Source organism: Portunus trituberculatus, chromosome 13 (genome assembly GCF_017591435.1).
Source record: "Portunus trituberculatus isolate SZX2019 chromosome 13, ASM1759143v1, whole genome shotgun sequence".
Taxonomy (NCBI): domain Eukaryota; kingdom Metazoa; phylum Arthropoda; class Malacostraca; order Decapoda; family Portunidae; genus Portunus; species Portunus trituberculatus.
This window is the reverse complement of record NC_059267.1, coordinates 9629959-9643786: the sequence shown is the minus strand read 5'-3', so window position 1 is coordinate 9643786 and position 13828 is coordinate 9629959. Positions and strand designations below refer to the sequence as shown.

At 41.8% G+C, this 13828-nt stretch overlaps 2 protein-coding genes across 6 annotated transcripts in view; one reads left to right on the top strand and one right to left on the bottom strand.

Annotated features, from left to right (window-relative positions):
• Positions 1-7502: 7502 nt before the first annotated feature.
• The window catches only part of LOC123503164, a 6599-nt gene continuing 273 nt past the window's right edge, over positions 7503-13828 (top strand). The window contains exons 1-3 of one of the 3 annotated variants that reach the window (XM_045252674.1): positions 7503-8512; positions 10807-10864; positions 13737-13828. The exon at positions 13737-13828 is cut by the window's right edge and continues 273 nt beyond it. In XM_045252674.1, the coding sequence (XP_045108609.1) occupies positions 8224-8512; positions 10807-10864; positions 13737-13752 (363 nt within the window). In that variant the 5' untranslated portion in view covers positions 7503-8223 and the 3' untranslated portion in view covers positions 13753-13828. Of the gene's footprint in view, positions 8513-10339; positions 10472-10806; positions 11312-13736 lie in introns of those variants that run through there. The other 2 variants (XR_006674354.1, XR_006674353.1) reach the window with 2 other exon arrangements.
• LOC123503161 (carbohydrate sulfotransferase 11-like) overlaps positions 8542-13828 on the bottom strand; it is a 100472-nt gene continuing 95185 nt past the window's right edge. For all 3 annotated transcript variants that reach the window (XM_045252669.1, XM_045252670.1, XM_045252671.1), the window contains exons 5-8: positions 13278-13402; positions 11682-11889; positions 10293-10427; positions 8542-9293 (exon numbers count right to left, since the gene is read on the bottom strand). In XM_045252669.1, the coding sequence (XP_045108604.1) occupies positions 9096-9293; positions 10293-10427; positions 11682-11889; positions 13278-13402 (666 nt within the window). In that variant the 3' untranslated portion in view covers positions 8542-9095. The remainder of the gene's footprint in view (positions 9294-10292; positions 10428-11681; positions 11890-13277; positions 13403-13828) is intronic.

Sequence of the window (13828 nt, the reverse complement as noted above, 5' to 3'; positions counted from 1 at the left end):
ACAGTCGGTGTAGATTTTTAAAGATTTTGGGGATTTAGACTTTTTTTTTTCAAGCTTTCAAAGATTAGGATTAATTTTTCAAGATCTTGAAAAAAATTTCAAGCGCTGGCAACACTGTAAAATAAAACTGGCAATCGATATTTGTGACTGGCCAGTGGGGTGGCCAGTGGGGTGGCCAGCAGATTTGAAGGGGTGGCCGCGGCCACCCCAGGCCACCCCCTGGTGGCGCCACTGGTAAAGGGATGAAAGTATGAGCATACTAGTTGACTCTTGCATTAGAAAGATGGATCGAATAGTAGTGAGAGAATGCATAAAGGTCAATTGGAGTCAGGGCATTGTCAAAGAATTGTGTGAATCTTCAGAGGCGTAACCACACGGGGATGGAAACCACAAAGCTGCGTGAATAATTTCCTTCTCTTCACTGCTAACCGGTTATCAACTGACGGCGGCGCAGAAAGGTGACAGCGAAGAAAAAAAAAAAAAAAACTATACTAAAATATCCTTATCTTTAATTCTAACTTAAATTTTTTGCCTTTTCTTTTTTTTTGATTCCTCCTTTTTCCTTCTTTCTCTTTTCTTTCTTTCTTTCTTTCTTTCCTTTTTATTACTTCATCATGTTACATATTCATATGAACATTTTTACTTATTCCTTCCTCTTATTCATTTCTATTATCATCTCATTACTATTACTATTATTGCTATTGCTACCATAATCATCCCCCATCCCCCCACCACCACCACCACTCACCATCATCATCACTAAAGTCATATTTTTTTTTCTTCATTTCTATTTAATTTTATTTATTTATCTATTTTTTTTTTTTTTTTACCGTGGCATGGCGGGACTTGGGTTTGCAATCTTTACGAGGTGGTTACGGAGCGGGACGGAACAGGTCCCTGGCTCACAATTTAGAGGACTTGAGGTGGTGGGCGTGAGGTCAGTCTCCTCACAGCGATCATGAAACCCTATAAAAAAAATATGTAGCTTTGGGCTTTTTAATTGGGGAGATGTGTGTGTGTGTGTGTGTGTGAGAGAGAGAGAGAGAGAGAGAGAGAGAGAGAGAGAGAGAGAGAGAGAGAGAGAGAGAGAGAGAGAGAGAGAGAGAGAGAGAGAGAGAGAGAGAGAGAGAGAGAGAGAGAGCAGAATTGTGAACCCGCCTTTAAAGCGGGTTCACACACGTGTCAATATGCGGCTGGAAATGCTAGCTGCTTGAAGTATCGACAGAACCCTGCTAGCCACGTTCACACATAGTGGCTGGGGAGTATCGGCTGATTGATCTACATTTCTTATAAGTAGAGTGTTTATATTAACAAAAGACTATGGACAATTGCGATCAAATTAAATCATCACAAGTATTCACTGGTCACCTCCAACAACACCCAGCACAGAGGGAAGCGGTCATCGGAGAGTAGCAGCGATCTCATCAATGTATGTAGACTAGTTCTTCGTAAGGTGTTTTTGCTGCACTGCTCATGTTTCGGCTCCCAGACATGCTATTTGTCCCTCATTAGCCCCAACATCTTCCTCTCTGGCTCTGGACACCCATATGTAATGTAAACAAAGTCGCTAGCGGCTGGACAAGGCCAACATATCAGTCTTGTTTTGCGGCTGGTTTCTCCACCCGATATGCACCTGAATCTGCCCGAATACTCTAGCTCCCAGCCGCATATTAACCCCTTCAGTGCTATGACGCATTTCTTTTTTCTTTTTGGTCGGGAGCATTTTTGACGTATTTTGAATTTTTTTGAAGGTTTTTAAGAAGTTTCATTTGTGTGCTTCGGAAATGTTTTTTGGGGTTTGTTTTAGTATTTCTTGTTAGATTTTGACAATTAAAGTATGGTTGGAAAGTGTTTTGGAGTTTATTTTGTTACATTTATTTATGATTTTGAGAAGTGTTGGTGTATTTCCTGGATCTTATAAGCAGACTGAACTTCATCAAGCCGAAATATGTGAAAAAGGAGTAATAAATGCAAAATCATATTAATGGTCCTTCACACCTGCGATAATTGCAACATTGCACTTTATCGGCAGTTTATAAGAAGCAATATTTACGGGATAATCATTGATAATTATCTCAAATGGACATACCAATTAGACATTAAATGAACGATGAATTTTCCAAGGCAGTAATTGATATGTTTTATAAGGTTCGGGAAATTATGGTTATTGATATATTTTTGGAGGAGAATTCATATAGTAATAGTATTTCCTATTTCTTAATAGTATATATATTGTGCGATCCTGTGGAGAGGAGAAAAAAAGGATAAAAAGGTAAACAGCCATTTCAATTATGCAAAATAAAGAAAATGTAAAAGAATACACTGATATTTAAAAAAGAGTTGAGAATGAGCAGGAGATCCATCCCAACAAGTAACAGCAAACACACACATGTCTGTGCACACCAAGGCTCACCACAAGCCGTCCAGGTGAGGTGAGGCGGACGAAGATACCTTTAAGTGTAATAGCGTTGTGTCAGCGACGAGTATATATATAACCTCACGTGACCTCATCTAATTAGCCTACGCAACATAAACAAACCTCTCTGAACCAAACCAAACACATCTGAACAATAGCTTAATCTAACCAAACCTCACCTAACCCAACCCAACCTAACCTAACCTAATCGGCTTATCCTGCCTGTTTTGCGGCCACTGCTGGTGATGTCGGCCGTGCGCTCTGTGATCTGGTTGGTTTGAGTGAACAAGGTTTATTACGCCGTCTCTCTCTCTCTCTCTCTCTCTCTCTCTCTCTCTCTCTCTCTTCTTATCTAATAATTGGTGATAGTGGCCAAAAAATGAGAGAGAGAGAGAGAGAGAGAGAGAGAGAGAGAGAGAGAGAGAGAGATCCACCGCATCCGGCTTAATCGAATTTCTGTCTTCCACTCAAGGAGAGGAAAGGAAGAAGAAATGGGAGGAGAGAAGATTATGAGTGGTCGTATCTCCTTTGTTGCTGACGCCTCTTCCTTCTTCCTCCTCTCGTCTCACTTCTCTGTCTTTCTCCTCCTTCATCTCCAGTTCTTCCCTCTCTTCCTCCTCTTCTTTATCTCTAACTTATCTCCAGACAGTTTAAAAAGTCAATGTTCCACGCTGTTTTCCTTCTTAAAATCACAAAGCACATCTTTTTCCCATTACGGTGATATCTCTTAGTTGCACAAATGAAGAGACGCGACGCACGCATGTCTGTGATGAGGATAACAGTGCTGCGTCATGGTGATCATTACAAAACAGGTAACTGAAGCGACGGAGGAAGGGATGGAGGTGTGTGTGTGTGTGTGTGTGTGTGTGATGGGGGAAGAGATGTGTACGCACGTGTGTGAAATAGTTTAACGAGTGACAGTAATTGTTATTTGGATTACATTTCAGCCGGTTAGTGGACACGAAGATAACGGAGGAGGAGGAGGAGGAGGAGGAGGAGGAGGAGGAGGAGGAATAGAGGGATAAAGAAAAAAGAATGATAAAAAAAGCAAGGTGAGAGTTAGAGGAGGAGGTAGAAGCGGAGGAAAATTAGAAGAAAGAGGAGAAAAATATAGGAAAGTAAAGGAGAAGGAAAGAGAAGAGAAACATAAGAAGAGAGAGAAGGAAGAGGACGAGAAAGAGGAACCAAGATAAATGAGAAGGAGAAAGATAAGTAAAAAGAAGAGCAGAAGGAGGAGGAGGAGGAAAAGAAGAAGAAAAAAATAATAGAAGAAATCGATGGCAAAGAAGGGAGAAAAAAAAACAGGATAATAAAGAGAAGGAAGAAGAGAATGGAAAGGAGAAACAAAAGTGGAAGCAGAGGGGCGGTGGTGGAAGATGCGGAGAGAAAGGAGGAGGGAGCATCAACCGAACTGCTCATTAACGGTTCAGAGCGGTCAGAAAACAAGCCTTTGGGCACCTACCTCCTTATCGCCTCCCTTCCTTCTCTAGAACGCGGCAGACCAGGAAAGGAGGGAGGAGGAAGGACTATGTTAGATATTTTTAAGCACTTTTGTACCATATCTCTATTACCTTAAAAAAAAACTCTAGTTGTAGCTACACGGATTTCTAAATATGCCTTTTTATTATTCAATGGGCAAATCAATATGGATCATAGACTATTAACAGGAGAAACACTCTTAAGAACCCGGTCAAGCATCTTTGTGGCCTTTGGAAACAGTCGTGGTGATAAAGCAAAGCGTTGGTGGGTTGTGCGAATGGCGCTGAACTGGAAAGGGAGAAGGGACGCGGACCAAACCACTCATTTAACAAGGCAGCGGAATGAGTCTGTGGCTACATAAAACCTAATGGAAGGGACGCAGTGATCGCTAATCTTGCTAGTCTTTCACTGCATAACAAGTGGACATGATGAAGTGCACGACTCACTTATCTTCCGCCGCTGACAAATCACGAAGGAGTAACTGAGGACCTCTGCGCTGCATCTTTACTACTTTCAAAAGGCCATAGTTCAATCTACACGGATTTTTTAAGGTGTTTTCATGGTTAAAGTGATAAATTAACACGATTTCTACATAACTGAAACGCGAAATAGTCTTGAAAACTCGCCTAGTCATCTCTGTGGCCTTAGGTAAAATGATCGTGATGAAAGAGCAAAGTGTTTCTTAATGCAAGCCTGAAATTATGACCTTGAAAGCTTTGACTCTCATATAAACTGTTTTCAAAAGCCACACAGATGATAAGTCAGGTTTCCACGGTGTTTTCCCCATCAGTGGTGCATCAATTGGCCTGTCACTGGAATCATGAAACCACCATTGAGAAAAAAAAAAAAAAAAAAAAAATCTCACCTCTACAATTATCAAAAAGCCACAGATGTGTTGAATCAGGCTCCTATAATGTTTTCTATTACAAGTAGAGCAGAGTCTTAGCGTGTCATTAGAACCTTGGAAACACCTTTGAAAATCCCAATAACCCTTACTAGAACCACAAAAGCATCCTTGAGAATCCAATAACGTCATTAGAATCATGAAAACACCCTTGAAAATCCCAATAACCTTTTACTACCTAGAACCACGAAAGCACCTTTGGGAATCCTGCTAACGTCAACAAAACCATAAGAATACCCTTAAATACCCCACTAACTGTTACTAGGACTACAAAAGCACCCTTGAGAATCCCAATAACGTCATTAGAACCACAAAACACCCTTGAAAACCACAATAACCGTTACTAGAACCACAAAAGCATCCTTGAGAACCCCAATAATGTCACCAGAACCATAATAGCACAATAACGCCACAAGAACCACAAAACGTCCTTGAAAACCACAATAACCGGTTACTAGAACCTCAAAACATCCTTGAACACCGCAATAATGTCACTAGAACCATAAAAACACTTTAAAAACACCAATGACGTCAAAAGAACCATAAAATACTCTTGAAAACCACAATAACCGTTACTAGAACCACAAAAAACATCCTTGAGAACCCCAATAATGTAACTAGAATCGTAAAAACACTCTTAAAAACTCCAGTAACGTCACAAGAACCACATAACACTCCTGAAAACCACAATAATCATTACTAGAACCACAAAAACATCCTTGAACACCGCAATAATGTCATTAGAACCATAATAACACACAAGAACCATAAACCACCCCTGAAAACTCTAATGATGTCACGAGAACCATAAATATCACCCTTAATGCAATGTAATGGAGGTGAGGGACTAGAATATTTCAGAATGCTTAATGATAATGATGATTTTGCTGTGTTGCCTGCCGTGCCTTCCCCTTATCTTCCACCTACATGAACAGTGCAGCAGATAAGATTCACCCTTGATCTAGGTCGGGCGAGGTGTTTATTCCCCTTGTGTACTTTTAAATATCTTCTTATCTTTTATCTTATCTCCTTTCACGATCAGTCTTACACAAGCTGCGTTTCCTACTTACCATCTGACTACTTGGCTTTTCCTCACGCCTCACACAATGGTTTGGTACAGTATCGTGCACCTTAGACCTTTGCAGTAGACCTGTATCTACACTAAACATAATGGAAGGGACGCAGTGATCGCCTGTCTTTCTAATTTTTCACTGCACAACAAGCAGACATGATATGGAACCCGAATTTGGCTTTTTCTCACGCGTCACACAATGGTCTGGTACCGTGCACGTTAGACCTTTTCAATAGACCTGTATCTACACTAAACATAATGGAAGGGACGCAGTGATAGCCTGTCTTTCTAATTTTTCACTGCATAACAAGTGGACAGGATACAGAACATGACTCACTTATCTTCCACTGCTGACAAATCACGAATGAGAAACTGAGGCCTTTATTCTATACTTCTGCATCTTCACTACTTTCAAAAGGGTACAGTTCAATCTACACAGGTTTTTAAGGGTGTTTTCACGTTTATGGTGGCAGATCAACACGATTTCTACATGATTAAAGGCGAAACAGTCTTGAGAACTTAGCGAATCATCTCTGCGGCCTTAGAAAGTGGTGGTGATGAGAGAGCAAAATGTTTCTGAAGTCTAAAGCTCGAGGCGTAAGGTGAGTTATTAGTAAGAGAATAGTAAATGAAGGTATGATGGTTATAATTGTTAATGCCCTCAAGAAGACAAAAATCATGTTACATTTTATAATCTTAAAGTCGTGTACGGAATATTACGCGCTTTGGGGTTCGAGGGGTCTCCAAGCGCACGGGTTCGAATCCTGTCCACTGTCTGAGTGTAGGTTGGGCTTCCTCACTCGGGGCAACGGTTTCCTAGCGGGTGGGCTTTGAGATAGGAGGTACCACAAAAAGTATCCTCTTTAGCCCAGAAATTCCCGTGAAAAGCCCACATCGTATAAAAAAAAAAAAAAAACTCGTGACGATGAAAAACTAAGCAGTAAATTCAATACACCACTAAACAGTCAAAGGAGTTGTCAAATATTCCGCACAGACATAATAACGGCTCAGTGAATTTTCGATCAGTACTAAATTGCCGAGTCACTCAACATGTAACTTAGCACCACTAACAGGCCAAGGGTTTAAAGCAGGGGTTCTCAACCTTTTTAATCTTATGTATCCCTCGAAGTCTTTCAGTATTGATCACGTACCCCTTTCCCACAATGCAGCATCAGGAAGGGTAACAATAAATGCATGGTTTATTGACTTATATTATTAAGTTTAATTTGTGTTATATATGTGGAGCAGACAAATTCTTTAATTAATATTAGTATGTTTCTATGAGTTAGTGTCGATAGGAACTGGTACCTCACAGGGAGACACTATATGTGACTTACATTCAATACATGTACCAAAAAGGAACTATATCAGACAATTTTCGATCATTATGGCAGTGAACTAAGTGTTGCTTCCAGCTAGTTGCAACTTGTAACTAGTGATAGTGATAAATAAGTCACTGTGTGTGTGAATAACATAAAATAATAAATCGGAACAAATATTATAGGTTTGCAAGGTTGTGTGGCAACTGTAATCCAAGAGAGCTTCCTCTCAAGTGATATAACTTCAAGAGTTTCCTTGTTAACGTTGTGAACGTGTCCTGGTTCTAGTGAAGGACACATCCAGCCTAGCACATGTAGGCCACATTGTATACTATGAACAAATTTGCAGTTATTCAAAGCTGAAGTATTTTGAGAAACCTGTCACGTACCTCCAAAGTTCCTCTCAAGTATCCCTGGGGGTACACGTACCCCAGGTTGAGAACCCCTGGTTTAAAGCATCGTTACGTAACTACCGACACGTTGGTCTGACAGGACGTTAAGCTTACCAAGACAACAAATTCACCCTGACATCGCAGATATAGTGAAGAGAAAACGGGACTGAAGACGTCAATGTTTTGTTAGATTAGTTCCCGAGGCAGGCAAATGTTAAGCAAGGCAGGAAGGTCCCACTATTAAGGTCACTAAAACCCAGCAAAAGTCCAGAGAATTATGAGTAACTTGACATGAATGGTGAGGCGGTGACAGAACTCTTCGACTCGTTTTGGTGGTGACGCCTCCAGCTCGATTTTGTGTCTTATATGGCCTTGTAAACACGCCGCTGCCCCGCTGCCAGCCGTCACCCGAGCACAGGTAGAGGCGCGGGAAAGTAGGTAATGGGGCGGAGAGGGCGGGAAAGGGGCGCAGGTGGAGGTAATGACACACTTTTATGGAGAGGAAGTCTCATAACCTTCCCGTTGAGGCACAGACATGACGCTGTAGCGGCCTTGCTGTGTACACCTCATGGTTATGCATTACACACACCTGGCCTACCCAGTCTTGACAGGCTCACAGGTAAACAGCAGGTTAGGCCTTGATGTATAGCTGTTCCGGCAGGATTTGTAAGGGGAGGCGGCTAGGAAGCTTTTTGTCCTCCTTGGTGGGCGTGTCTACCACCACCACACCTGAACAGCTCCCAGGCAGTCCCTTGCCCCGCACTGCCGACCATTATGGCACGCCCACCGCACCACATCCCGTGAAGAAGATGCTTCCCACACTCACCAGTCTGAGCACCCTTCCCACAGTGCATTACTCTGCTCTCTGGCCTAGGAAGGAGCGTCTCTACCCCAGGGACATTGCAACAAAGTGGGGAAACGATAATAAAGGTAAGCATCTCCGAAGAAAGACGTACATATAACATGCGTGAAAACCTTTATTTAGAAAAATGAACAAAGTTGCGTAGCATGCAAGTATATCTCTCCATTAGTGCCGGATAGTAACGCTACAAGTATTCTTTATACCAGACCACTGAACAGTCCTGATACAGGACGAGAATACATACGAATGTATGCAGATACCATAAATCGATATATAGGTAGATATTAATAAATAAATATCAATAAATAAACTCCCTTAAACTGATGTAAATGAGACAAGGTAGGCCTTGTCTTATTGTGGGAATAAAAGTACAGCGGAGGGTTTCCAGACCCTGCACCTCGTCCTTTGCAAACGCCTCTTACAGCATGCAAGGGACACAGCAGCAGTGTTACTCCAACCAGCCGTGGTGTGTGTGGCCAGCTGGTCCTTCCCCTACTGCAGGGAACACACACACACACACACACACACACACACACACACACACACACACACACACACACACACACACACACACACACACACACACACACACACACACACACACACACACACACACACACACACACACACACACACACACACACACACACACTAAAATTGGCGGCGGGCGTGGAGGTGGGCGTCCGTGGCCAGGGGCAGGTAGGAGTCGAGGTTGTAGCCGAAAAGATCAAAGTCGAATTTGTACCGCTGGTGAAGGTCGAGCATCTGGCGAGTGTTGAGCTTCCGGTAGAAGTCTGGCGCCGCTTCAGTGGAGGATACGTTCCTGAGGTGGCGCCACTCCCCGTCGGTCTGTCCGGGGCAAGGAAAGGCAGGTGACGTAAGTCTTTTAGTCTTTCAAGGTTAAACACCCATTCAAGACTGGCCGAGCTCCCCCAGTGTGAGTGTGTGGCTGGTCATTACTGTGGCAGGGCTGCGGTTCTGTGACGCTCCTTCAGATATGCCAACAAAACATTTGGAAAAGAGACACTAAGTTACTTTAACCTGACCTTGAGGGAAGTGGGAGACAAACTTTTTACTTCATTCCTACACCATAAACTGTGCCTGATATACATTAGTGAAGCACGTAACGACACAGACCACAATAGCAAGGCACGGCAAGATAGAGGAAAATATAACTCAAGATCCACAGGTTTAGACGCCGCTAAAATAATGAGTGAAAATAACAGTGATAAAAAACAACAGCGAGTCAGCGCTTCAAGACAGTCACTGCTCGGTTTACATAAGAAAGCACATGAGGGGCAGCTGTTGAGGTGACTGACTTGAGTGTGGCTTATAACACTTTGGAGAGCGGTACCCTTCCTTCACCCTATCCCGTGAATTCAGCTTGGTTCTCTGACACTAGCAACCAAGGAGAAGGATTCTCTACAGTACAGACTTAATTTTTTTCTCTCTTATTCTTCTTCTTATCATTATTGTCATTATAACTTATCATTTCTTCAAGTAAAAGTGGGACTGGCCAAGAGCAACGAAAAGAGAGAGAAAAAGAAAGACCCCACTGTAGTCCGAATCACAAAAGCGATGTCAAAATCACCACTCAAAATTTGAAGGACAAAATTAATGTCTTGAAACCTGTCTCTGATACGGGGATGCCCTTTCAACACAGCCAGGAGACACGAAGCGTGGTATTGGAGGGTCTGGTGCCACGGTGGAGCTGAACAACGCGTTAAAGGAGAGGGAAGCGATTTTTTTCATATAAAAGGCATACTGAAATCGAGTTGAGAGAGAGAGAGAGAGAGAGAGAGAGAGAGAGAGAGAGAGAGAGAGAGAGAGAGAGAGAGATTTCCCCACCTTTTTGAGTTCCTTCATGTCAGACAGAGTGATGAGGAACCTCTCGTCGGCAGTCATGGTCTCCAGCTTCATGATGACGTTGTAGTCCAAGGAGCACACGTCACACATCGCCCAGAACGGCACCCAACACTTCACCTGCCGACACAGGCACCGCACACACCATTAGCGATGCAAACTGGGTAACGAGTCCTCACCTCCACTGGTTCGCGTCTCCCATCCACCCATCTACACACACACACACACACACACACACACACACACTAAAGAAGAAAGAAAAATATCCCACAACATGGAAAAAAGACGTAAGAAATTAAGAAAAACGAAGGAATCACACGCTATAAATGAGATAGAGGAAGAATAAGAACAAGAACAACTTTCTGGTATATTCCTTGTTTTTTTTTTTTTTTTTTTTTTATACCATGTGGGCTTTTCACGGGAATTTATGGGCTAAAGGAGATACTGTTTAGAGTACCTCCTCATCTGCCTTCTGATCTAGCTATGTTTTCCCTTACAGGGCGCTGGGTGTTAACAGACTGCCAGCACACCAAGATGTTTAACAATGATGGGAGTCGGTGAGTGTAGTGGAAGTGTGCGCGGTAGTTTAATAATTGTAAAAAAAAAATAAATAAATAAAATAAAATAAATAAATAAAGATAGGTAGATGTAACCGAATAGATGGATACTATAGAGATAGATATTTAGATAGATAGTGATGGATAGATGTAGGATATATATATAGAGAGAGACAAATAGATACCTACACGGATATATTCACTCATACATACTTACTTATATGCATACATAAATGGACAGACAAGTTATCAACCACAAGATTCAATTATATTAATTTACATATGTATTAATCTGAAAGAAAAAGAAAAAAAACTTGGAGCAATACAGCAATACTGAGTGACAAAAATTCATTAGACTTTCGTTAACCTTCCCAGAACACACACACACACACACACACACACACACACACACACACACACACACACACACACACACACACACACACACACACACACACACACACACACACACTAAAGAAGAAGGAAAAATATTCCACAACACAAAAGAAAGACGTAAGAAATGAAGGAGAAACGAAGGAAACACACACAATAAATAAGACAGAGGAAGAAAAAAAACGAGAACAACTTCCTGGAACACACACACACACACACACACACACACACACACACACACACACACACACACACACACACACACTAAAGAAAAAAAAATAGAAATATGCCACAACGCAAAAACAGAAGACGTAAGCAATGCAACGAAAACGAAAGGAACAAACACACCGCATGCATGAGAGAGGAAGAATGCAAACCAGAATATCTCAGACGGAACACTGGAAGGCGTCACACCAACACCTACATTCTTGCGCCAGTCCTCCCCGGTGGTGAAGTACTTGGTGGAGTCTATGATGTGCTGCACGAACTCCGGGAAGGTGGGGAAGGGCGAGGTCTCCGGGGAGTCACGCGGGCGATATTCCTTGATGATTTTCTTCTGTAGCTCCTTGAATTTGAATTTGGCTGGGAGTGGCTTGGGCTTGATCATCTTGTCGCGATAGGCCGAGAGGATCCTGGAAGCAGACGAGCAGCGTTGAAGCGTTGAGATTAACATACTCAAGTGTAGATTTAAAAGGGAGACAAACAGGTTATCATAATAGAGGTGGATGATTGGAACGTACTTTGGTTGTTATGTCGACTCAATCAAGGGCATGAAGAAAAGGTAAATTAAGTTATGAATTAGAAGAAAATATGCATAGTTTTATTCTCTGAGTGTTATGTCGAGTCAATAAATAGCATGAAGAAAAAAAAAAATTAAAAGGCAAACTAAGACAAGCATGAAAAGGAAGGTAAATTAACTTATGGATTAAAAAATGCGTATGAATAAATTTAAATAGTTCAGAATTAAACTTGAATTTGGACATGCCCTGGTTATGTCGAGTCAATAAATGGCATGAAGAAAAAGAAAATTAAAAGCTAAACAGAAAAAGAACGAAAAAAAGCAAATGTCCTTCTAAATTAAAAAGAAGATATATATGAGTAAATTTCCATAGTTTTGAATCAAGCCTGTGTTCTGAAATGCTCTTCCATCATCAGAACTACCTTCAGAAACCACTCAGACGACCATTAGACCAGTAGCGTTGTTATGGGCGTTCTATTAACCCCTTCAATACCATGACGTATTTTCCTATTTACTCTGTTTACTATTTGGTGATTTTATAGATTCAGAAACACATGTAGGGATTAAAATAGTGAAAACTGTGGCCATTAATCTTCTGACCTTCACAGACCCATCCTGATGTCAATAAAATCGTCTTATTATATACACAAAGCTCAAGGTAGAAATGCGTTCCAGTACTGAAGGGTTAATTTATGATGCAGAACACTTGCTAAACTATCAGCGGCGCCATGAAAGACACCCTTGAAACCCGTCCAGCCTCCACTGCAGTGATGGCAGAGCGTGGCAGCGGTAAGACACCGGCAATAGTAAAGGAGCATGATAGTAATGATAGCAATGGAGCATGATAATGGTGAAGGAGCATAACGGTGGATGAGTAAAACACTAACTTACGCTCCACTACAGTGATGGCGGAGCGTGGCAGACTGGCCGCGATAAGGGAGCACGGCAATATTTTTATTTATTTATTTATTTTTTTTTTATGTTATGGCCTACAGCGCTTGTAGGTCTACTTGAAGAGTATGAGAAGCGCTGCCAATCTTATTTATAGTGGTATCCATTATTAGGGCCCATATCACCACCCAATCACATCTTTGGTGTAAGGCAATCACACCTCCACCTAGAACCTGGGTATCTTGGTGACTTGTAGGTAACTTTAAACCACTCAACAAATGACAAAGTTTCAAGACGGCACGTGAAGTGAAGAACCATAATAGTAATGAAAGTAATGGAGCATGGGAACTGCAAGGGAGCATAAGAGTGGAGAGCATGGCACTGACTTACCTGGTGAAGGGGTGCCTGACGATGATGACCCTGGCACTGCTTTGAAGGACGTCCATCTTCTCCTGCCAAGTCTTGGGGGTCGGGTAATTCTTGAACACCTCGTAGTGCTTGGCTCCGAACCGCGGCTGTGGGAGGAGAGCAGGTCAAGAAAGCTTAGGGAAGGTCAAGGAATGTCAGGGTAGGTCAGGGTAAGTCAGAGACTATAGTCAGAACAGGGCAAGTCAGCTCTACGTGACCATGTTGCAAATAATAATAATAATAATAATAATAATAATAATAATAATAATAATAATAATAATAATAATAATAATAATAGTAATAGTGATTATAGTCCTACCGAAAGGCTATTCCTTTGATTACTACTCTCCCACTTGATATTATTTGTACTTTGCTATCTAGTATCTATCTATCTATCTGTCTGTCTATCTATCCATCCATCCTTTATAAATTTAACCCAAGGAACACCAAGAGATGAAACACGAAAAAGGGAGAAAGGCATGATGGCAACAATGGAGGAAGGAAGAAGTGGAGGAATGGAGGAAGTAAAAGTG